At 41.4% G+C, this 24289-nt stretch overlaps 1 protein-coding gene across 15 annotated transcripts in view; it reads left to right on the top strand.

Moving 5' to 3' along the window:
* Positions 1 to 24289, top strand: part of HIVEP1 (HIVEP zinc finger 1) — a 131859-nt gene that overhangs the window by 61432 nt on the left and 46138 nt on the right. For 9 of the 15 annotated variants that reach the window (XM_051799130.1, XM_051799132.1, XM_051799131.1 and 6 more), the window contains one exon: positions 9200 to 9253. In XM_051799130.1, the coding sequence (XP_051655090.1) occupies positions 9200 to 9253 (54 nt within the window). Of the gene's footprint in view, positions 1 to 1584; positions 3375 to 9199; positions 9254 to 24289 lie in introns of those variants that run through there. The other 6 variants (XR_007906566.1, XR_007906565.1, XM_051799125.1 and 3 more) reach the window with 2 other exon arrangements.

The following is a 24289-nucleotide window of genomic DNA, read 5'->3' as shown; positions in this document are numbered from 1 at the left end:
GAAGAGAGATGTGAAAAGCTGCCATGAATTCAAAACCCACTTGGAGAAACTAATGTATGAATAATCTGTGGGACTCATGAGGTTTAAGTACAGCTCTTGGGGCTCACTTCAGAGTGGCATGGCTTCAGAATCCAGGACTTGCTTTTCCCTTGACTTCTGCTATCGGCTGCTGCTGGAGCCAAGATGTTGGGCTGGACTTTTGGCTTGACTTGTAGGCTTTTGATTTGTTTCATTTTTTGTTAGTCATCAATAATTTTCTTTTTCCTTAGCCAGCAGTACTATTTATTGTCCATCTTAATACCAGGTAATTATAAGAATTTCAGTATTCAAAGTCCTATTAAAGATCTAATAATTTAAACCATTTCTATCAAGATTTTGGGATCTCAGCAAAGAGAGGATTTTTGAGTTATATGCTAAGCTTAAGAAAATTAATCTGTGCTTAAACAGGGTTGTTGATGCTATAGGTTCCTAGTGCTGAATGTATCTACTTACCTTATGTCTGCCTTGTAGACTTGGTGCTGTTTGAGAAAATCCATAAATAGAAGAAGAAATTACATAGAAGTTTGACCCCTCAAAGAACTTGCAGAAAGCCTTTATGCTGTTGTCTCAGGTGATGAAACACCAACTCTCAGTGTTGTTCTACCAGTTGAACCAGTTTTGTGCCTTTTTGTCTTGGGAAAACCCTCCCTCAGCAGCCTTGCAGTTGAGAACAAATGCTTTTAGAGTACCAGAAAGATGGATGGAAACATTTTTCCCAATTTGGCTGGAAAGCGGCTGGCTCCACTGTTTGGTTTAGGCTCTGTATTTGAGAAAACAGAGAATTAAAAGAAATCTTTTGGGCTCCATGTACTATTTTGACATATGTTTCCAGTGAGTGGAAACGTTGTTAGTTGGTTGGTTGGTTGGGTTTTTTTAATGGTTGCAGATATTTCACTGGCATTTATTTAATCTCTATGTCAGACTTAAAAAAAAAATCAGTGAAAACCACACCTTTTTCCAGTTTTGGGACAACAGATCATAGGCCAGTAAACCTGCTGGAGGAGGTAACCTGTCTCAGTGCAGAACGTATGAAGGTGCTCATAGCAGCAGCTTGGAGAAGGTGTTGTACTAGAGCTTTAATATTTTAACTTCTAGCACCTATATTGGGTTAGGTATAGGAAAAAAAAAACCAAAACAGAAAGCCAAAATTAAGCCTCGAACAGAGAATACCCTAGAGGCTGTTAAATAATTATTACACAGATTTTAGTGATAATAATCATCACCCTGTCCTAAGTAGGCAGCTGGAATCTGGCAGTGGGGCAAAACAATGCTCCAGGATCAACATAGCGATGGGGTAATTATTGTGCTAGATGGCTAGATGGATAATTGCACGCAAATGGAATGCAATCAGTACCTGTGTTTGTAATTCGGTACCGGAGGGAGACAATGTGTAAATGAATTATCTCTGGCGACTCAGCTGGTGCTCTCAGAAGCACACACAGGATGCCAGATCACCTGGCTTTGTGGGGCAGGTGAAAAAGGAGCTAGCTGTGGAAAGTGCTACCCTTGCACTGTGCAGCGTGAGAAGGTGCCAGGCAGGAGGTATTTCTGAAGATACATTTCTGAAATTTTATGCTTGGCAGCTACTGTGCCTGTCCCCACAGGTGCCTTGCTTGTTGTTATATCCTTCTGTAAGGCGACAGCCATCCAGAAGACTTCTTCCCCCCCACCCCCTCCTGTGCTCAGTGTTTAATGAATTTAAAAGCCTCACAGTAAAAATTCAAATCATGTAAACAAACAAACAAGAAAAAGCTTGAAAGCTCCCCAGTCATAAATTAATGACACAGGGATAGAGTAAGGTGCTTATGTAACTTATGTACATACACCTTGTCAACCTCATTAGGAGCCCTTATCATTCGTGAGTGGTATATGTGATGGCAAGAATAAAGCCGTTATATATTTAATTTATATACAACCTCTCCATTGACTGTTTTCATTGTATATACTGTATAGCAGATCATTGTTGAAACAAGTTTAAGCTGGAGATTTTAGATTGTATTTTCGCAACCCTCTTTTTTTCTTAAAATGGATAGTAATAAGAGGAGGAATTTTATCTTCTGTTTTCAACAGGGTTATGTAAAGTATCTGTCATGGGTTCTTCATTTTTAAATGCAAATAATTATATATGGCAGGGAGTATGATGAGCATTCAAAGTTGACATTAAAATGAAAATGCATCATTTTTTTCTGAAAAACTCATCAAACAGGTCATTAGGCAAGGTTATAATGACTAGCTGAACATTTTAAGATGTTTAAAATCTCATTTTAGATGTTTAAAAAGGTAGTTGATAATTTTTAATATGACAACTGTTCCTGCATCACCCTGCTAGTTGCTAAGAGTTTAGAATTTATATAATTTTTAAGAGGTCTTTTTTCCCGCTCTCTCTTTCAGCTATACAGTCTTCAAACCCAGTAGCTTCTAACAAACATAAGATTTAATCTGTTTCACTTGCATTTTGGTAGGCTGCAGACATCCATGCTGCCAGTGATGAGGCTCAGCATTTGGCAACCCATTAAGCTGTGGTGCTATGATTCTCTAAGCCCCAAACAGGAAAGGAGAAACAACAAAATAAACCATATGCCAAAAAATGTCAAATTTCCACACTATAAAATTACAGAAAAGATGAAGGGACTGTGTTTCCTCATCTGATCTCTTTTAATCTTGAGAGTTCCTCATTAAATTGGAAAAGGGAAATGTATGGGGACAGAAAAGTGGTTTCTAATTAAAAGCAGATTTAAATCTGAGTGAAAAGAGTGCTTCATCCACTGCGTTTTGTGAAATGCCTTCTTCCTGCTGTGTGCCAGCTTTGTAGGTGTTCATAGGCAGCAGTGTGAACTTGGGGCCATCAAAGGCATCCTCAGATGCTCGGATCCACCTCCCCTTGCACCTCCTGGCTGCAGTGTCTCCACCTTCAGCAGCGAATGACAGTGCTGCCGTCCCCAGAGTGCAGTTGGGACCCCGGCTGTGCTGCCTGGGTTTCCAGTTTGGAGGCTGTCCCGCTGTGCAGGGCCGCCTGCATGCAGGGGCCTGCCAAGCCTCTGCTCCTACTGAGAAACACTGGCTGCACCACCCCTCAATTAACCTAATGGGCACCTTGTACAGACAAGACTCTTGGGGTTTGGTTTGGGGTTTTTTTCCTTTATTGTTTTTCTTAATTAGCTGGTTAAAGGAAGTTTTGGGATTCATCTCAGTTAACCAAAATACACTGGGACTAAGGTGTTCTTGTTTTAGCAGGTTGCAAAGAGCCTTTCCTCCTCCTAGCAAAAGGGAAAAGACAAGCATCACAGCCCCCTTGCTGTGGGGCGTGGGCGCTTCTGCATCCCCTCTAGTTCCAGGTGGGTACCCCCCAGCTGCAGGCAGGGTGCCTTGGGATTAAACACTGCCACGGAAACCTGCCATCTGGGAAATGCTCCAGGCTTGCATCAGCTTCCTATGTCATTCATCGGCTTCACAGGGCTGCCCTTCCTTCCTGCCCTGCCTCTGCCTGCACTGCATGGGCACTGGTGCTCGGAGCACAGGTCTTACCCCTGGGGGAGGTGTGTAATGGCTCAGATGGGAAGTGGCGGTGGGCTCAGGTCCCTCCATGTCAAATCTGAGTCCTGGAGGTGTTCTAGGCCAAGGTGGGATGGGGCTTTGAGCAACCTGGTCTAGTGGAAGGTGTCCCTGGCCATGGCTGGGGTGGTTAGAACTATACAATCTCTAGGGTCCCTTCCAAGCCAAGCCATTCTATGATTTTATGTTTTATAAGCTGGACCACTCTGCACCGCCTGTCTGGTGCTCAGGGTATTTTTTTTATTATTTGTTTGTTTGTTTAATTTATTTAATATTAAGTGCTTTCAGGCACACTTCTCATCCAGTGAAAAGTGAAGCACTTTACTGACACTTTAGCCTGGCAGGTTTCAATAGTCTGAAGATGGAGATTTCCACACAAGGTCTTGGCCTCTTATCACTTGCTCTCTTCTTGCAAGAAGAAAAACTGTTGCCATCTGAAGCTGTTTTGCAAAGGGAGGTATTTTTGCGATGACTCAGGCCTAAGGCCTGAGAGTTGATCTTGTCTCTAACTGAAGGTAAAAAATATGTTGGCATTTTCCTTCCAGCTGTTTTGGTTAAGTATTTGAACATATAACCCTAGCCTTTCAGGCAAGATATAAGCTTGTATTTTTAAGTTTTGATGAAGTAACCTGTTCTCAGTATCCAATATGGTTTAAATCTGCTAATTTTCCACTTATACATAAACTGAATATATGTGATTTACAAAAAACAAACAAACAAACAAACCAAAACCAGAGCCCTCTTTATTGTTCTAGAGCACTAGTTGTACGTCTTCAACAAGAAGTAAAAAAAAACCCCCTTTTTACAGTGATGCAGACACATGCAAATATGTGCAATGAAAAATACTCATGTTTGGGCAGTTTGCAAAAGCTTAATGAACTTTTCTCACCCACCACTCCCATGTAAGCTTTCCTGGTGCCTTATAAGTAGGCCTTCCTCAGTGACTACTTCTTCATTCCTCTGTGTGTCGTCATTGTATGGGGCAACTTGTTCAACAAGACCAAGTCATCTCATTATGCTGACATGGGGACTCTTGTGAGCAAAAAAAAAAAAGAGATGAAAAACCCACAAACAAACCCACAACTGGACAATTTATTTTACTCCAGCTTAAATTGCTGTCAGAAGTTACTGGTTTCATATTTTACAAACCTCACACTTTTCAGTATTTCTGCTTTCCTTGCTGAAATTCCTAACCTTTATTTTCCTTCCTGAACTCACCAAAAAAATAAGGCCTTTAAAATCTTTCTAAAAATTCTTATGTATTTCTAATACATGTAGACATGTTCAAGTTGGTATACATTGATATATTTTAAAAAAAACCCACCTCTATAAACTGTATTTGATTTGTGAATTAATTAAAATCTGTGAGGTTATATCTTTCAGTGAAGATCAAAAACAGAGAATGTAAAGCTGTTGAAAAGTCTGGTTTATTTTTTCATTTAAAAACCCACCACAGCACCATCATATCTAACTCAGACTGCTGGTATCCATTTAACAATCTATCACAGTGGGAGGTGTGTAAAACAAGACACATATTTTACTGTGTACCAGTCTCCTTCCTTGCATTCCTAAAAAGCACAGTTGCATTATATATTTAAAACCTCAAAGAATTTGATGATGTTTCCACACAGCAGATACCTGCTGAGAGAGAACAACATGAAAAGGTTTAATGCTGGAGTAAGAAAAACCGTTGCACACATGTTGTTCATTTTCTTTTATGTGCATGCAGGTACATGTGTGTATGTACTACATAGATATAAATAAAACATGATGTTACATGTGATTTGCATTTTTGTGGCATGCACCTGCCTGGGATAACCACAAGAGCTGACTTGTTACACTGCTGTTATGTGGAATCTCCTTTCTATACAGTGATGCATATGATGATTTTCTCTTTCATTGTGGCTTCATTTTTCCCCTCTACTAAGCACTTGGTGAGAAGTGTCCCATCTTAAATGAGAGTGTATCTGTCACTGTCATTTTCTTCTAGATGTGTACTACTCCAGAAGGCTGTCTGCTGAAGGTGGGGGACGTTAGGACAGCTCTTAGAGTAAAGTAGTCAAGATATGTACTATTCTGACATTTATAGGAAATAAAGAGGGCGCCCTACCTACCATATATTAGAAATTTCCATTAGTTAAATTGCTTTCTCTTATCCTAATAGAAGTAAATAATGTTCCAGTGATAAAGAAATGCTACCTTTGTAAAATTGTCAGGTTAGACAGTATCACAGGTTTAATTCTGAAATAATACAAAACCAAGCAAGTATTGGATTGGATAATGTTAGTTCCAAATAATAGAGGACCTGTCAGTTTTCAGTTCCTCTGGGGCTTTGCAGATGATTTTTGTGTGATGTATTTTTTGCTTATAAAGAGTTTTCAAAGGTATGTACCATTAGAGCACCTATAATATAATTATGAAAGAATATGGTATGTTGTCTGAAATAATCTTCGTTAAGATGTTTGACGTACAGCTAATTTAATGAGACACAAGAGAAGGAGATGACTGGATAATATAAATTTGATGTAGTTACCAAGTTATTGCTGGCATACCTGCGAGCTGGCAGAAGACCTGGGGAGGCTGCCTTTTGGTGTTGATGGGGTACTTGGCTCCAAGCCTGCTCTCACCACCTGCTCCATGGCCCCTGGAGATAACCCAGCTCTTCCCTCCAGGCTGAAACACAGCAGTTTGTAAGGCAGTTGCCTATATAGGATCCATAGCTGTGAAATGCAGCAGGCTGGGAAGCAGCTGCCGTGGATTTTGTACAATGGTTTAAACATGCCTTGGTGTAATAACCAGAGCAAGTATCTGTGTGATATTGGCCATTATGAGGATGTAGACCTTCAGTAAAACATTTAGCCTTAGACTGATGTTAATACCCATGCCTCATTTACAGTCCAAGTCATTGCTCTCGGCTTCTGGCACCATTTGAGTTTTTTCAGTGTTCACAGTGCTCAAAACTGTTCTGCACAGGGATACTTCCATAGGTATGGAGACATAAATGCAGCAAATATAATTCATTGGGGAAAATGTATCAGGAGATGCAGGAAGTGTAGGAGACTTTCTGGCGGTGTACCAAGCACATGTTTACCTAGCTATTATTTCTGCTATCTGTGGTTCTTTGTTTGGGATTACAGTCTGACAAAGAAGTGGCTGGGAATTACTGATAGGAACTGATTTTTTTCCACTAAGAGAAAGAGAATTCAGCTAAGGAGATCAAAGCATTTAATCTTTCTGGCAGTCTAATGTAGTGTGGTTCCAAAATTTTTCTCTATAAAATAGGATGATTGTGAGTTTAAATGCATATATTTCTTGTAGCATTTATGTGAAATATGCAGATAATTGTTTTAATAATGAAACTCCAGTTGCCTGTGTACTTAAGTTTTGATGACTAATCTTTTACATCCTCTGAAGGCAGAAACACTGTATATTGCATGTTAGATTTATCTCTAAACAGAGGGGAAGTGAGTATGACAGCCAAACTATGGTTTTGATTTCTTGTTGCTTTTTGGTAAATATTAATGCTTCATTTACAGGTTAGTTTGTTGATTTTTTTTTCCTGTGTATTCATGTATTTCATCAAGTGTTGTGCAACTTTGTGAGTTGTTTCTTCCATAACCCTTCTGTAAAGGAATAATCTGTGGGAAAACAGGATAGCATTGTTAGATACATTTTTCTCTGATAGCTTTAGTGGCACATGTGTATAAAGGATGCGTTGTTTACTTTTCCTCTTATTTTGTTAGAAATTGTTATTTACGACTTATTTGGCCCTTTCTATACAAAAATGCATTGATGCATCTAATATTTCAGCAGTAACTAAAATACAGGAAGGTGTTAAATATCATGTCTTCAGTGTTTAAAGTAAACCTGCATAAGTAAGCCTGCATAACTGGCTTGGGAAAGAACTGGTGAAGGGTTGTTCTCTTTTGGAGTTGTTTGTTTTTGTCTTCAGCAGCCAGTAAGTCAGTACAAAAGAAATTGTGATAAAACTTCCCTTTAAATATGTATGTATGTCTCACTAGCCTGAGAAGCAGGAAGAAGTTTGGCTTTTAAAATTGCGGTGGTAGTCTTTCTCATTAGAACCTCTGGGAGTCTGCCGTGTTAACCTCCTTGTGAGATGTTTTGGTTCATTCTCTGGGACAATGTACAGCAGAGAAATTACTGAGCTTTAGTGAGGAAGGAAACCTGGTACTTGTTCTGAAAAACAGAAATGCAGAACTGCTCAACAAAACTCAACACCTGCAAGAAGGGTTTGAATCAGTTATAATTATTTGGGTCTACTGAGAAAATAATTGGGAAATAAATTCAAACTTTAGCTGTGAACAAATGGTTCCAACGTGCTTGAGTGGTTCAGCTGATAAATAATAGAGAAGTCATTTAAACCCATCGATTTAGCAGTTTGCTGAAGAAAGGACCATTTTCTAGAAACCTTGTGTTGTATAGGAAGGGTTAGTAAAAGTCAGACTGAGTAAAGCCTCAACGTTCGTGAAGAAAGAGGTTGAGGACTTTACAGAGCTATCGTCCTCCTTCTGTGCATGGCAGCCATAAAGTCTGGTGTTTCTTGAGTTGTACCAGTAGAGTTTGAGAGGTTTTGGATGAATCCAGATACATTCTGTTAATAAAAACTGCCCCCACCAAGGGAAAAGAAAAAAGATAATAGAAGAAAAAAAGGTTTTCCCAGGTATTTTGGAAAATGATCGGCTATATCTGAAAGCCATCTTTCAAGCTCAGATCTAGACTGGTCAGGCCATAGTTTGATGTAGAGCTCAGCCTCTCCCACCGCCGCTGCTTCTTATCAACACAGCTTCTAATCCTGAAACCACTTGGGACTGTTTGCTACCAAAAAGAAATGGGTGTCAAATTTTTATTTATTGCAGTTGCCCCTTGCTTCTTGTTCTGCACATGCAAGCATATGCACGTGCAGAACGAGGTCTCCCCTTCCCGCAGAACCTTCTGTGCCTTCTGTGCAACAGCGGGAGAAGCACAATTCTCATTCCAACACCAATGTGTCTGGGGGGCAGCAAGTGAACTGTGAAGACAGGGAGAGAGTAAAGACTCAAGGCCTCTCGTTGCTCCCACTGTGTATATGGAAATTTCCTGTAATTTCACAGAGGAGTAAGGTGGGGGCTGCTGCTTGCTCCCTCCTACCCCTGTGTGACAGTATTGGCTTCACTGCTTCACTTAGCAAATCCTGTTTGCTGTTTCTATCAGTGTGTTTAATGCCACATTGTCTTGTTCTAACAGCATTTTTCAGAAATGTATTAAAATACTCTGTAATGCACCATAATACCTATTCCAGAGAGTCCTCTGACTGCATACATTATTATAGATGGTACAGAGCCACAGTGGGATTAGCTGTTGACTGCAGATCCGATGCCAGTGCTTCTCTTTCGGCAGTTCCGTGTAATTTAACACGTCAATAGCCTCCCTGGTAAAACATGATAAAATTTTATATGGCTGTATTACTCATAATGTACCACATATTTACACATGAATGGTATCACTCCTAAATATAAGCAGATATTTCAAGATGGATTGCAGTAAATGACTTACTAAAATCTTGTGCGTTTTATATATGCATTTTAATAACGACTTCTCTTTCTTGCAGACAAAATTGAAGAAGCACAAAAGCAACTTAATGGAACAGAAGAGCAACAGAGAGGTAATAAACCCAAAAAAATGAAATTGAAAAAAATGAATGTATTGTGATCCTAGAGGCTGATCCAAAGCATGCCTGTGTCAGTGAAAAGACTGCACTGGGCTGGGTACTGGATGAGGCCCAAGGCATATGTGTCTGCAGATCAGGAGCTCTATGTGTGAGGCCCCAATTCTGCTGAGACAGAAAGGCTTTGTTTTAACCACTCAAGTAGCTGCCTTGACCTTGATGAGATTGCTGAAGCTGTAGCGTTAGGGACGTGCACTTACTAACCACAACCTGTGCTGACTCCTGCTTCATTATATGATTTACCTGATCATTAATAACCATATTTGGTTCATGGCGAGCAATATGTGATGATTTCTAAGAGATGCTGAAAGGGAACTGATCATCACAGTTCATTTTAAAAAACAGGTGACCTGTGGCAGATTTAATCTGTGTGTTAGAACTCTGAAAGCTGGCAGAAAGTCGTTGCATTTCAAGGCTTGCTGACTGCGGTGGTACCTCTTTGGTTGTGTGATAAAGCTCATCTGCACACCCACAGAGATGCCCAGATACAGAGTGGGGAGCCCAAACAGAACTTTGCCAAGCTACTACTGGGCCCATCACAGGTGAACCATGAGAGGTCCATCTCCACAACCCGGAGTAGCACAGGGGCAGGCAGAAACCCAGATTAAGGACTCAGAGAAAGGGACATCCTGTTAGTCTCCTCCCAGGCCTGTCCCTGCAGAGCCTCAGCCCAGCATCCAGGAGTGAAACCTATCACCATGAACAATAAGGGAGCAGCACCCCAGTTCACTTTTTGGGCTAAGAGCGTTACTAGCTGGGGGTGTGGGACACATTGGGGGATGCAGGGGAAAAGCTTTAGGGAATTGCACAGAACATACTATGGAATGTCTAAGAGATGAACCAAAGGTGGAGAGAGTGAGGGATTTGGGTGATATGGGAAGGAACAAATGTGGGGAGTAGATAACTGAATAAAAGGTTGGTTTGCATGCCAGCAGGGGCTGGCCAGGACACTTGTCTGGCCACAATCTGCTCCTGACCTGCACAGTCTGTTCTGTCTCCTCAATAACTCCACCTTCAACTTTCTCCAGTAAGGGGCTCTTTTACTCCCTGGGTGTATGGGTGTAGAGGGGGTTGTCTGTGGTGCAGCAACTGGGGTGAGTATGGGTGTGATTGCTGGCAAAGATGAGTGAGTCAGTGAGTAGGTAAAGTGGGCTGGGGGACGGAGTGGGTTTGGAGGTCTCTGAGGGCCATCTCTGGGTTGAGAGTGGATGCTGGTCTATAGGGACAAGAGCACAAGAGAGGGTCTGTAGGGATCAGGGAGTCCTGAACAGGTTTGGCTGTGTGTGCAGTGGTCTGTACAAGCAAATGGGGCTGCATCCTTGAGGGCTGATATGTCCAGATACAGCAACTGGGGAGACTGGGATCCAGGGCTGACTACTGGGCAGACTGAGTTTCTGAGCCTAGCTGCTGGTGAGATCCACCTTGGACACACAGATAAATTCCCATTAATGGACCTTAGTCCTGCTTAGCCAGATCAGGGAGCAACATGAGGTAGGAGTGCTCAGAGTGTCTGTCTGTGATCTGTATGTCCAGCCATATATCTGTACATAGTGTACATATGTATATAGCCATATGTATATGTTTACTCTGTGTATGTGTCCCTGTTGGGAAGCCATTTTCAACCTTGCTACTGATTGGACCTGGGGGCATAGAGCGGCAGCAGCCCCACTTCTCTTGGGCTGCCAGATTTGGCATGTTTTCCTCTAGCAGTACCTTGTGTCAGTGCTTTGGCTTGTTCTGGGTAGGTAGTCACCTTTTGTGGTAGCGAGCTGCCCATCTGGCCTGTGGCACATCTGTGAACAGTGTGCTTTATCCTTGGTGTTTTATCCTTGAAGGTTTACTATCTTTTGCAACAATGAACTTCAAAACTTTTTGAAGATTGGAGAGCAGAAGAAATACCCAAGAGGGTCTCAACAGGGTCTCCCCAGCCCAGCATTTGGCCTCCAAATGGCAATGGGACATACTGTTTAAGGACAGCGCATAAGCCTGGCCACTTCTTTAGTCTGTTCCCCTTATAATGTCCAGAGATGCAAGATTTAGGGATGTCTGCCTCATCCTTTTAGTATATAGACATTTATGGAGTTGTTATTCCAGAATACATTTGATTAAATGCTGTTTGCATCCAGCATTTTCTGGCAGCAAACTGCAGTAGTTCATTAGCAATCACATTTAAAAGTGCACGATTTTATCTTTTCTCCTCAGTTTCAGATTTTTCTTCAGTTTTCAGCAGATGTCCACTGGTTCAAGCACTGTGCAATTTGTTAAATAGCAGTTCTACACTCACCTTATCTACTGCCTTCATGATTTTATAAATCTTGTACATACCTAGCTCAGCTTTCTTTTCACCAAGCTCATACCTGGTTTAATACAGACTGTCTCGTCTGGGCACCAGGACTGTGATGTTACTCTACGTATTTGTAAAAGGTGGAAGAGAAAAAACATGAGTGGCTAGGTAGTAGTAGCAGTTCTCCGAGTGTTTACAGAGACTTTTTACAAACTAGACATTCTGCTAAATAGTTCTTACATATTTCTGTTTAGTGGTTCATGGATAAGTGGTATTGTCATCCAAATGTAAAAAACTTGGCGTGTAAATTATAGCTGTCTGTTGTTGCTGTTGGCCTTGCAAAAGTAATATTGCTCTGGATAATTTTTTTGATGGACATGTTCAAGCTAAATATGAGCTAACCTCTGCTTTCAGGCATTTGTTCTGATGTGTGGCCCAGTAATATCTTTGCATAAAGGAAGATAAATTCTCTAGTGTAAATTTAATTATATACTCTGAAAGGGATGAGGTTACAATGATTTATGTGGTGGTAGTACTCAGCATCTCAGAATCAGAGATTTGGCTTAATTTTTGGCTTCTAACCTAAATTCTTATGGCTGGCAATAGAAAAATAAATGTTTATGGTGAAAACTGATATAGAAATAACTGAGATAATAAGGTTACTCTACTATTTTGGTGTTTTTTTTTAGTTTCTTATATGTCTTTATAGATCAATTTCTTAGTAACATGAAGTAAACAAATTTTTTATTTGAAGCTTTAGAGTCTGAAGGCCACTGAAAAAAGAAAATCTATGTTTTATGCTAAACAAGTAAATAAAAATGTGCACTTATCCACATAAATTATTTTAAATCACAGTCCAATGTGTACAGATTCATATGAAGTATGATTGTATATTTTTCCTTTTTGTTAATTTATTGTGGTTTTCAGTTCATCTAGATCACTTTGGATTTGTTTATTCCCTATCTGAAATGATTAAGAAATGTAATTTTGTGGACTTTATCATAAGTTAACTACTGCTCTCTCAGAGTTGTCAGTGGCACAACATATTTGCAGGGAGAAATTTTTCACACGTTTAATCATGCTGAGTTTCTGCTGAGTAGCATTGTGCACTGATCAGTCATAACTTTATACATGTGTGGGATTTAAGTTAAATTTAATAGACTACAAAAAGATGTGTAACACCTCATTTTGCTGTTAGCTATCGTAATCAAATTAAGTGCAAATTGGAATAGGACTCAATTAGTTGCAAAGGACACAGTAAATGAGGAGGCATAGTTTTCAAGTTTGCAGATTTTTGTTATTTAATATGAAGCTGCAACTGAAAGTCCTGGGTTTTTTTATTTTTTTTGAGTGGTAGTCTGCAAATACATTCAGATTATGGATATTCAAATGGCCTCGATTCAAATGGCCACTTGAAACCAGAAACATGTTACTTTAGGGACTGTGTTCAGCTTCTTGCTCAGTGTGTGCAAGGTCGCTAGTTCTCAGGTCATTCATTTCATTTTCTCTCTGCTGCCCAATTGCTACTCTGAGTTTTCAGTAGAAGCTGTGCTTTGCTTATCTTTGGTGCTATCTCCCAAGGCTGTTTTACACCTGGGTGTGCCCCTACTTTGAGGCTGAATTTCGTCTTCTGACACATGTACAGGGTTTCATTAGTGTGATAGAGAAGGTCTTGCTCCACATGGTATCCTTTAAAACTTGGAAGGGATGGTGAGCTTGAACTACAGAAAATTTCTGCTTGAGAAGGCCATGAAAGTTTTCACTGGTGTGGGACCCAGTGGGTATTGTGAAGTGGAAAACAGTCAGATGACTCTGCCTGCTTTATCTTTGATCTTCTACTGGCCATCCTCCTAAGAAAGCCATCCCAAGGAAGTCTCTCTGTCTCTCCCTTCCAGAATGGTAAAGTTGAGTACTCTCAGATCCTTGTGATTAATTGCCACAGAGGCTTCTGATTTGGTCATCCCCAGAAACAGTCCAGCCACTGAAGTGTTGTAAGCATTTGTTTCCTTCTTTATCCACTGCAGCAGTTCTCTGCCTGTCACAGCAATGTGGGTCCTGAGTACATCAACTCCACCACTCCTGTCATTGCATTCTCTAGGACTAGTAGAACTAACTTGGTTATCCCCATACCTGGTGTCAGCAATGCTAAAACTGTCACCTAAATCTCTCTCTCTGCTTCTGGAGCTGTTTAGGGAACTAAAACTGGTGAGAAACTCCAGCAGCACCAAGATTTGCTGGAAAATGTATGACAGAACTCCAAAAGGACTGCCACATGACCTGATGTATATTCCATATTGCCCACCAATCCTGAGGTCTTTCAGGCTGGTAGGACTCAAGTACATCATTTCAGTTAACTGCTTCTTGCCTTGTTACAGCCAAAAGGGTCAGTGATAAGTTTCTAGATCAGATGGAAGATGGGTTTCCTCCTTTTCCTTATCATTCATGACTATTGCTGTGTCCACAGAGTATATGGTGGTCTGGGATGAACTGGAGGCATGCACACGTTTCTCACCATTGTTGGAGTTTAGACTTGCAGGCTGTCCTGGTTTTTTTGTTTTGTTTGTCAGGTGTGAATTCATCCCCCTGAATAAGCTGCTGCACTTACTTGATCAAGTTTTTGACTTTCTGCCATGTCATGGTTTAACCCCAACTAGCAACTAAGCACCATGCAACTTGTTCGCTTACTCTCCCCTCTGGTGGGATAAGGAAGGGAACTGGAAGACTATAAAAGTGAGAAAACTCATGGATTGAGATAAAGACAGCTTAATAGGTAAAGCAAAAGCTACTCACACAAGCAAAACAAACAAGGAATTCATTGACCACTTCCTATCAGCAGGCAGATGTTTGTCCATCTCCAGGAAAGCCGGAGTCCATCATGTGTGACAGTGACAAATGCCATCACTCCAAATGTCCCTCTCTTTCTTTCTTCTTCCCCCAGTTTTATTGCTGAGCATGATATCATCTGGAATATCTCTAGAGTCAGCTGGGGTCAGCTGTCCTGGCTGTGTCACCTCCCAGCTCCTTGTGAATCCCCAACCCTCTTGCTGCTGGGTTGATGTGAGGAGCAGAAAAGGCCTTGATGCTGTGTAAGCCCTGCTCAGCAGTAATGAAAACATCCCTGTGTTATCAACCCTGTTTTCAGCACAAATACAGAGCACAGCCCCATACTAGCCCCTGTGAAGAAAATAAACTATCCTAGCCAAAATGCAGGAGCACATTCAGGAGGTGGGGAGGTGGGTAGACTGACTGGATCTATTTTTTCAATAGGTAAAATTTTAAACAGGTTACTGATTGTCTCTGTGAGCCATATACAGTGTAACAAATATGTTCTGAAGTTGGACTTCCAGTCCCTCTAAGGGCATGCAGGAATCTGCCAGTGTCTTCTCCTGATCTCTTCCCAGACATGGCATCATCTCTCTCTATCTCAACTTCAAGGAGAAGTCTGTTTTCAACCTCTCTTATTAGGGATTCGAGGCTTTGTACCTGCTACCTCAATAATTGCAGCTGACTTTACTCAGAAAAATCATGAGATTTATGTCTTGAACACCACCTTTCCTTCAAGGTCTGTGCTCCATAGCATGGACCAGGAGGATCTGTGTTCTGGTGGCTCTTTTTGTTGAAGCACTCCTAGTCTCACCTGCAGAAAAGGTGATGTAAATAGCAGAAAGGAATATTAAGTTAGTTAAGCTTCAGATCACTGCACTGTGTTAGTCGCTTGCAGTTTACCATTCTGATAGTGAGTCCTCTATTTGGAGTAGCCGCTTGAATTGAAAGGTCTATGTTAAAATCTATTTAGCGCCTAGTTGAGTCTGTCATTTGCCAAGTTACTATACTTTCTCACTCCATCACTTTCACATTCCTTAAAGAGGTTTTCCAGTTTCTTGCCTGCAGCTGGAGATGCAGCATGTGGAATTTGAGGATGAAGCTGTTTATTCTCCTGTGTCATCACTTTCAGATCCTCAGCATAGCTGTTCACTTCTTAGTGTGTGAGGATGGTTTTCTAAGTAGCTCTCACTTATTTCAGAGGTCCAAGCAGTTGTGACAGATCTGTCTTGATGATTGAGTTCCTTTCCACAGGTACCATGGATATGTCCCTAAGACAGTATCAGAATTCCACATAGATCAGTTCTCTTTTTAGGGTCTCATGCTTTGATATTAGTACTGCCTCTTCACTTTCATCCTGACATACAGAAACATTGTTGGCAGGTTCAAGTGTTTTGCCTGACTTGATCAGTGATTGTTCAAATGGCAGCAGGTTCTGTCAGTGTTTACTGAAAAACCACCTAGACAGAACCATTCAAAGCAAGGACTCCAGCAAGGTCAAAGCAACTTCTGGAGTGCTGTTGAAATATACCTCAAATTTCCAGCCTCTGTTACGGAGCTACCTAAAGCCTCCATCAGCACTCTCAGTGGGTGCTGATCTGTCTCTGAAGCCTAAGGGTTGGCAAAGTATTTGTTGGAGTGGCTCTATAGTCATAGTTTGCACACAGAATGGTAAGACTCTCCATTTGCTTTCTTAGGTCCCCATATAGGTGTGTGGAACCACTCATAGAGTGAACAGATTTTTGAGCTATTGTGCACAGAAAGAGAAAAGAAGGGAGAGATTGCGTTCCAGCAGCAAATATTCTTTGAGATGCACAATCCACATGCACATATGTTCCCCTCCCACACTCGCAGTCCCTTCAAAGCAGTATGTTGGCATGGAGGAGAGGCAACCGAAATTAAATGCTCTTTACCTTGTTTGCCCATCTGCTGTTTTTTTAACTGGAATATTATTTTTCTAGTAAATTGAACAACAGTGAGATTTGAGTGAGGAAGTTTGTCTCTATAAATGAAAGCATGAGACTTTAGTTCAGAAATGAAGGTTCTGCTGCAGATTCATGGTAGACATATTTTGTGTCCTCAGAGTCCTTCCAAACCCTTCCTGCTTTTTCATCCATCTTGTTAAATGGATGCATATTGTTGCCAAAATTATAGAGCGAGTTTGAAATAAATTATTATAAATATACCAGCATTCTACTTGGATAAACAAAGTGTTGCATATGTCTTGCCTTAAAGATTGATGCTGTTTTCATGTTGTCATGTCCCATCTTACAGATGACTCTCACCGGCCCACCATTTGGCCCCAAAGGAGCAACCAGGTCACTTCCTTCGTCTCTGCTCCTCACAGGCACTTCCAATCCTGCTTCCTGCTACTGCACCTCTGCCTCCCAAAAAGCGCGTGGGAGCACTGCATGCGGGTGACATGCCCTGCTCCCTAGGTCATCATAGAATCATAGAATGGCTTGGGCTGGGAGGGATCTTAAAGATCATCCAAGCCCTTCCAACCCTCCTACCATGGTCAGTGACACCTTCCTCTAGACCAGGTTGTTCAGAGCCCCATCCAACCTGTCCTTGAACACTATCAGTCATCTGCAGTCAATACCATATTTTATCATTTGAGAGAAATTGAATGAGAAGGGGAGAGATCAAACAAAAATCTGGAAATATGATGCCAAACAATTTATGAATTTTGATTAACCAGTTTAGTGTGACCTCATCCTCCACAGATTGTTTCCCTGAATTTTTTCAGTAGGTGTGCACATGAACTCTCTGGATTCTTTGCTGCTGTGGTACCCATGTACTATCATTAGTCCAAAACATTTTCTTTCCATTTTGTATTTGCAGGAAACTGCCTTACTTTCTGGGCAAGATACGTAACCAAGATCTTTCATTTGATTCTTTTCATCTTTTCATCCTTATCTTCTGCAACTGTATGGGCTAGAAATACAGTCTTGTAAATGGAAGTATATCATCTTCAGAAATTGCAAGTTACAGTGGTGTCCTATATGTTACTAAACACTGGCAAGAGGATTAGCTTACCTTTTTATTTTTTTGTTGAAATACACCAGAGCTTTTACTTTCCAAATGTTCAAAACTACTTAGCAATGGTATTTCATGCAATTTAGTTGTACATTTTCCCGATATCTGATTTCATAGAATCAACCGGGTTGGAAGGGACCTCTGAGATCATCAAGTCCAACCCTGGATCCACTACCGCTGTGGTTACTAGACCATGGCACTAAGTGCCACATCCAGTCTCATCTTAAGAACCTCCAGGGACGGAGAATCCACCACTTCCCTGGGCAGCCCATTCCAGTGCCTGATTACTCTCTCTGTAAAGAATTTCTTCCTAATATCCAACCTAAACCTCCCCTGGCAGAGCTTAAGACCATGCCCTCTTGTCTTACTGATGGTTGCCTGGGAGAAGAGACCAACCCCCACCTGGCTACAACCTCCTTTCAGGGAGTTGTAGAGAGTGTGGAGGTCTCCCCTGAGCCTCCTCTTCTCCAGGCTGAACAGCCCCAGCTCCCTTAGCCTTTCCTCATAGGATTTATGCTCAAGTCCCTTCACCAACCTTGTTACTCTTCTCTGGACCTGCTCCAGGACCTCAATATCCTTCCTGAACTGAGGGGCCCAGAACTGGACCCAGCACTCCAGGTGTGGCCTCACCAGTGCTGAGTACAGGGGAAGAATCACTTCCTTGGACCTGTTGGCCACACTGTTCCTGATCCAGGCCAGGATGCCATTGGCCTTCTTGGCCACCTGGGCACACTGCTGGCTCATGTTCAGCTTCCTGTCAGTCCAAACTCCCAGGTCCCTCTCTGTCTGGCTGCTCTCCAGCCCCTCTGTCCCCAGCCTGTAGCGCTGCAGGGGGTTGTTGTGGCCAAAGTGGAGGACCCGGCACTTGGCCTTGTTGAACCTCATCCTGTTGGAATGAGCCCATCTATCCAGACTGTCCAGGTCCCTCTGCAGAGCCCTCCTGCCTTCCAGCTGATCAACACTCCCCCCCAACTTAGTGTCATGTGCAAATTTACTGATGATGGACTCAATCCCCTCATCTAAATCATCGATAAAGATATTAAACAGAACTGGACCCAACACTGATCCCTGGGGGACACCACTAGTGACCAGATGCCAACTGGATGCAGCCCTGTTCCCCACCACTCTCTGGGCCCGGCCCTCCAGCCAGTTCCTAACCCAGCACAGTGCCCCTGTCCAAGCCATGGGCTGCCAGCTTTTCCAGGAGTATGCTGTGGGAGACAGTGTCAAAGGCTTTGCTGAAGTCCAGGTAGACACATCCACAGCCTTCCCCTCATCCACCAGGTGGGTCACCTGATCATAAAAGGAGATCAGGTTGGTCAGACAGGACCTGCCCTTCCTAAACCCGTGCTGGCTGGGTCTGATCCCTTGTCCATCCTGTAGGTGCTGTGTGATTGCACTCAGGATGATCTGCTCCATAACCTTGCCAGGCACTGAGGTCAGGCTGACGGGCCTGTAGTTTCCCAGATCCTCCTTCTGACCCTTTTTGTGGATGGGCATGACATTTGCCAACTTCCAATCATCTGGGACCTCCCCAGTGAGCCAGGACTCTTGGTAGGTGATGGAGAGAGGCTTGGTGAGCTCTTCCGCCAGCTCCCTCATCACCCTAGGATGGATCCCATCTGGTCCCATAGACTTGTGGGGATCCAAATAGCTCAGCAGGTCGACAGCTGTTTCGTCCTGGATTACAGGGGGCCCATTCAGATTCTTATCTCTTTCTACAAGCTCCAGAAGCCAGCTGTCCTCAGGACAACCTGTCTTCCTTTTGAAAACTGAGGTAAAGAAGGTGTTAAATACCTCAGCCTTTTCCTCATCTTTGATAACTATGTTCCTGCCCATGTCCAGGAAAGAGTGGAGGTTTTCTTTGCCCCTCCTTTTGCTATTGATGTAGCTGTAGAAGGACTTTTTGTTATCCTTCACAGAATTGGCAAGATTAAGTTCAAGTTGTGCCTTCATCTCTCTAATTTTCTTTCTACATGACCTAAGTATATTCCTAAACTCTTCCTGAGTAGCCAGCCCTTTTTTCCATAATCGGTAGGCTCTCTTCTTTACCCTAATTTCCTTCAAAATCTCCCTGTTCAGCCAGGCCGGTCATCTTCCCTGCCAGCTTACCTTTGGGCACACTGGGACAACCTGTTCCTGTTGCTTCAAGACTTCCTTCTTGAAGCATGTCCATCCCTCCTGGACCCCTTTGTTTCCAAGGGCTGTTTCCCAGGGTACACTCTGAACTAGTCTTCTGGATAGGCCAAAATCTGCCCTCTAGAAGTCCAGCGTAGAGGTTTTATTGATGGCCCTCCTTGCATCCCTGAGTATTGAAAACAAGTATTTGTATCTGCATTTAAATATGTCAATATATCTGTCTGAAAGGGAGTTTATTAAAACTGTTCTGTGTGTGTGAAACTATAAGGCTTTAATTCAAGACTGAACTATCTTCCTAAAATATTTACATCAGCTCAGACAGCCATGATTGGCTTAATGCAGGAACTATTTGTGTTGTACAAGATCTCACATTTTCATAAAGTCACATCTATTCTTAAAATCTCTAGTGTTTTCTCACTGAAGGAACATTGCATGCTGCTAATAACAACAGTGACGACTTAAAAGGTCATTTCTGTCTTCAGGCACATTCAATGCAGGGTTTTGTGCCCATGATGGACAGTGAGAAAACTCTCCCAACTTCCCTAGATGCAGAAATAGTCTCTGATATGATTTAACCTCATATTTTTTTTGCACCTGTCTTCAATAGTTAGGTACATTTTAATGTCCTCCCTTTACCAGTGAGGGCAAACTGATAAAAATGGGGATGTTGACATGTTCTTTGCTTTGAGAGACAACTTTAGAATAAGGGCTTAACCCAGGGAAGATTTCTAGCTCCTGTAAACCTCCTGGGTTGTGAATCAATGTCTGTATCTGTTATTTCTATTTTAATTTTTTTGGTTAGTACATTTAGTTTAGACTACTAGCAGCTGAAATCTGCTCAGTAAATCCACTGCTGGTGCTAGACGTAGCAAGAGCTGGTGGTGTTTTGACAGGCAGACAAACAGATTTACAGTTTTAAATTGAACATTTCATTCTTTGCAGCTATTATGAGAACTTGGTTAAAACATTAATGGGATGTTAAAGTAATAGTATTTTGACTTTTCCTGACAAGTATAGCAAATTTCTTGAGTGACAGTTCAGCAAAAGAGATTCCAACCTGCAAGTGTAATTTTCTAAGGGACATTTTGAAAATTAACATTATAAAACAATTGTTGAAAAAGCATTTTCTTGATAGTAAATGGAAAGTGTCAATTCCAAATCCGCAGTACAGTATGTTGTTAAATCAGTGGCTATGTTTTCAGACACAGTAACATTTTGAGCTTGGTCCTACTTTAATGAATAGAAGGCTTTCTTGCAACTTTATAGAATCTGAGGCCAGAACAAGCTCATTTTTGTAGTGGGAGGATGCTGAGCTAACAAACTGGCTAATTAGAGAGACATACCTACGCATGTGTAGTAAATGCAATAGGGTGCTAATTTTAGCTGATGCGAGCTGGGAGCAAGCCAGTTGTGGAAATGCAAGATTTTTTACTTGTTAGCTTCCTTGTAGTCTGCCTTGCGTATGAGTAATGAATGTTTTTTTCATACTTTCCTGATACTCCTTTAGCTCAGGGAGTTGCTGATCTTCTTTGGTCTCCTTCTGAAGGGAAAATATAATATATAAATGGATGGTGAGTTGGATATTGTGTACAGCCCTCTGGTAGCTTATAAGTTGACCTGGGTGGAGTCTTTCTTAGGAATCTCCCAAAACGGTGCATGTGTGGATGTGTCCTACCCTGGGGGAGATCATCCTTCCCACCTCTAGAATGCCAGAAACACTCTAGAATGCCTCTAGAAACCCAGCTTCCATGGTTAGGATATTCTTTGTGTCTAGATTTCCATCGAATCAGCTTCTCCTACTTATGTCATGTTCACAGTGCCATTTAGTCCCAAAAGAAAGACCTGCAGTGTAAGAGTTTTCCTACTGTCTTTGCCAAACCTCCTGTTCCTCTCTATTTTTAAGTAGTATGGTTGTTAGGTGTGATCTCTTTCCTCCTTTTCTTTCCTCCTCAGTTGCAACAGGCAGTATGGAAATTGCTCCATTTGATCCCTACTTTTCAAATGGAAGATTATGTTAAAGAAATGCAGAGAATGTGACTAAGGACCTAGTTCTGTTTGAACATCATTATGTGCAAGGGTGATTTAGTTAACATCTTGTTCCTTTCATTTCTGTTTTTTTCCCCTCAGACCCATGTTTGGGCATTTTATATTCAGTATCTCATCTGACCATGTAGCAGTTGGTCTGTGCTGATAACTCTTAAACTGGCTGCTGTTTCATGAGTCTGTCTGTCATTCTGTTTTCATGGCCTTTCTTCTTCAGTGTGTTAGAGGTAGAAGTTGTTCTAATGATTTGGTAGCCAAATCCTAACTTTCCAGTAACAACGGGACATCCTTAAATTACAAATAGGTACTTTAGTCGTGAAACTGTTGACAGCATTCCCTGACATTCAAAGAAAATTTCCAAATGTCCCTGAGGCATTTTAGTGAATTTAAACAGCTTTATTCTTACATGGATAACTAGGTGGATAACTAGGTGGAACTGGTTTCTGCTTAGGCTTTGACTGGGAGCTCATTAATTTGCCTTTAGGGAGACATCCTGTCTTTTTGCTTGTCTTTGGAGTGCCCAGCAAGGAAGAACTTCTCAGACTGGGATTGCTGCCGATGTTAGCTATCATAATGTCATTTCTCCACCTGCTCCTAGCCAATGTCCTTTATCTTAACAGCATTTAAGATGTGATTATTTTTCTTAGATTAGTATGAAGGGTTCTGTATAGATTAGGAATATGGAGATGTTAAAGGCCTGTAATGCACAGTTATTCTGTAAATGCCATAGGGCTACTTAATATAGTAAATATTCTTAATTTTTTCTGCATGTTTAAAATACTGTAGTTTACGCCCTTGCTGAATGTTCATATATTGCCATTTTGTGTGCGTAGTTAGGCATTAACCATAGGCTGTGTGGTCAGTGTCTGCTGTTCTTGCATTGCCTTTCCTCTGTCTTTCAATGTTAAGTCCTGTGAAACTTTACAGTGGTTCAGCCTCTGCTGGTTTCTTTACACACATGATGGTGGGAAATCTTGATCAGTATCAAATGGCATGTTTCATTTAATGCATTTCATACTGGGCAGGAAATTAATTCTTTTGGGGGAAAAAAATAATCCTTTTTCACTTTGGTCAGAGATTTTCAAATGTGCTGAAATGTTGCATTTGATTCCTGTTCACATATGGATGTTGGCATTTCTCAGCTGAGGCTCTCATGTTAACCTCACTTGTCAGATGTTTATTGCTGTTTGATCTTCATGGTCTTCCTCATCAAGCATGCTGATTTTATGGGTAAAAATCTGCTGATTGTTTCTTTCTTCACTCAAGTCAAAATGCTAAATGCACAAAATGAGACCAAACTCTTGTAAAGGAGATATTTCTTGGTCTTCTTAGCACAGGGCAATTATGTCCTTGCACCTCATCAGAAGTCAATGTTGTCTTGATGTGAGTATCCATGACTTGAAAAGATGCTGCCAGGAAGACAACCCCAGTCTACAGCTTATCATTTACTCTTTACCTGTCCCAAGGCCAAACAAGAGTTGACAGGCTCTCACACCTGGGATGAAACTGTATCACTGGGAGCTTCCTGATAAGTTGAAGCTGTGTGCCTCTGGGCAAAGGTGTCTCCCTTTCTGTATGCTAAAATGTTATTGTGCAATTTATAAAGCTTATCTGCCCTGCCCTTGCTATGGTGCCAAAGTATTTCACCTAGTGTGTGAGGATTAGCCCAGAGGATGCCTTTGTGGCTGCACTTACAAGGTTATATGTGTTCTTGTTTCTTGGGGATGAACCTTTTATGTTTTGAATTAATGACTGGATCATATCTGTATCTCTTCACTATACCTTCAGTCAGTCCAGAACATTATCCTCCCTTTTCAGCTGTAGTGTAACTTTGCAGTTCAGACACTGGTGAGAGAGATGCTGAGACCTGAGGACTGAGGAACCCCTTGCTCACTCCACCACCAACTCCTGTCTCCCTCACACTAGTTTGAAATACAGGCAGGCCTATTATTTCAGGGAAACATTACTCTAAGGCAATAAATATTTCTTCCTTTTCTCGATGTTACCTTCAAAGTGTCAGTTCACTTCTCTTAATATAGAATTAGTGGAAACAATAGATTGTATAGTTTAAACTTTACCATATGTACTAAACATTGTTAAATATTTGCCAGTTCTTAACTATCGCTTACTTTTTGATAGCCAGTAATATGGGTATTTCTTGCAACGTGTTTAGTTGAAAACCCAAAAATTACATATGAACAGAATGTTTTTACTTTGCATTGGTTTTGTTGAGGTGCCTGTTACTTTTGCCATTACTAAGATGAAATGTGAGCAGAATTTAGTGATGTGATTTGTTTGGTGGAAGTTGCAAGTGGGAAAAGGAATTAAGCAACAAGAAAAACAGAAAAGCAGGCTTCCTGGGGATGCCGTTCCTGGTGCAACCAGAGAATGTGTCATTGGTGTGTATTCTGATCCTGATGACTTAATAAGATGAAGACCTATGGAAGCATGCCAGCAGTGTATTGAATATAAACATGAGCAAAAGTACTTTTAGACATTCAACTTTATATAACAATGGAAATCAATGAAAGCTGTGATGATTATCATAAAATAGTCAATAGACTGCTATGATAAAGTTACAAATTTTGGGGACAAGGGGACACTGGATGTCATTTTTTACCTTGACTTTAAGGATGTTTTTGACA

Source organism: Manacus candei, unplaced genomic scaffold (genome assembly GCF_025592945.1).
Source record: "Manacus candei isolate 608988 ecotype Guabito, Panama unplaced genomic scaffold, ASM2559294v1 h1tg000049l, whole genome shotgun sequence".
Taxonomy (NCBI): Eukaryota; Metazoa; Chordata; class Aves; order Passeriformes; family Pipridae; genus Manacus; species Manacus candei.
Note: the sequence above shows the minus strand (reverse complement) of the source record. Positions and strands in the feature narration are given on the sequence as shown.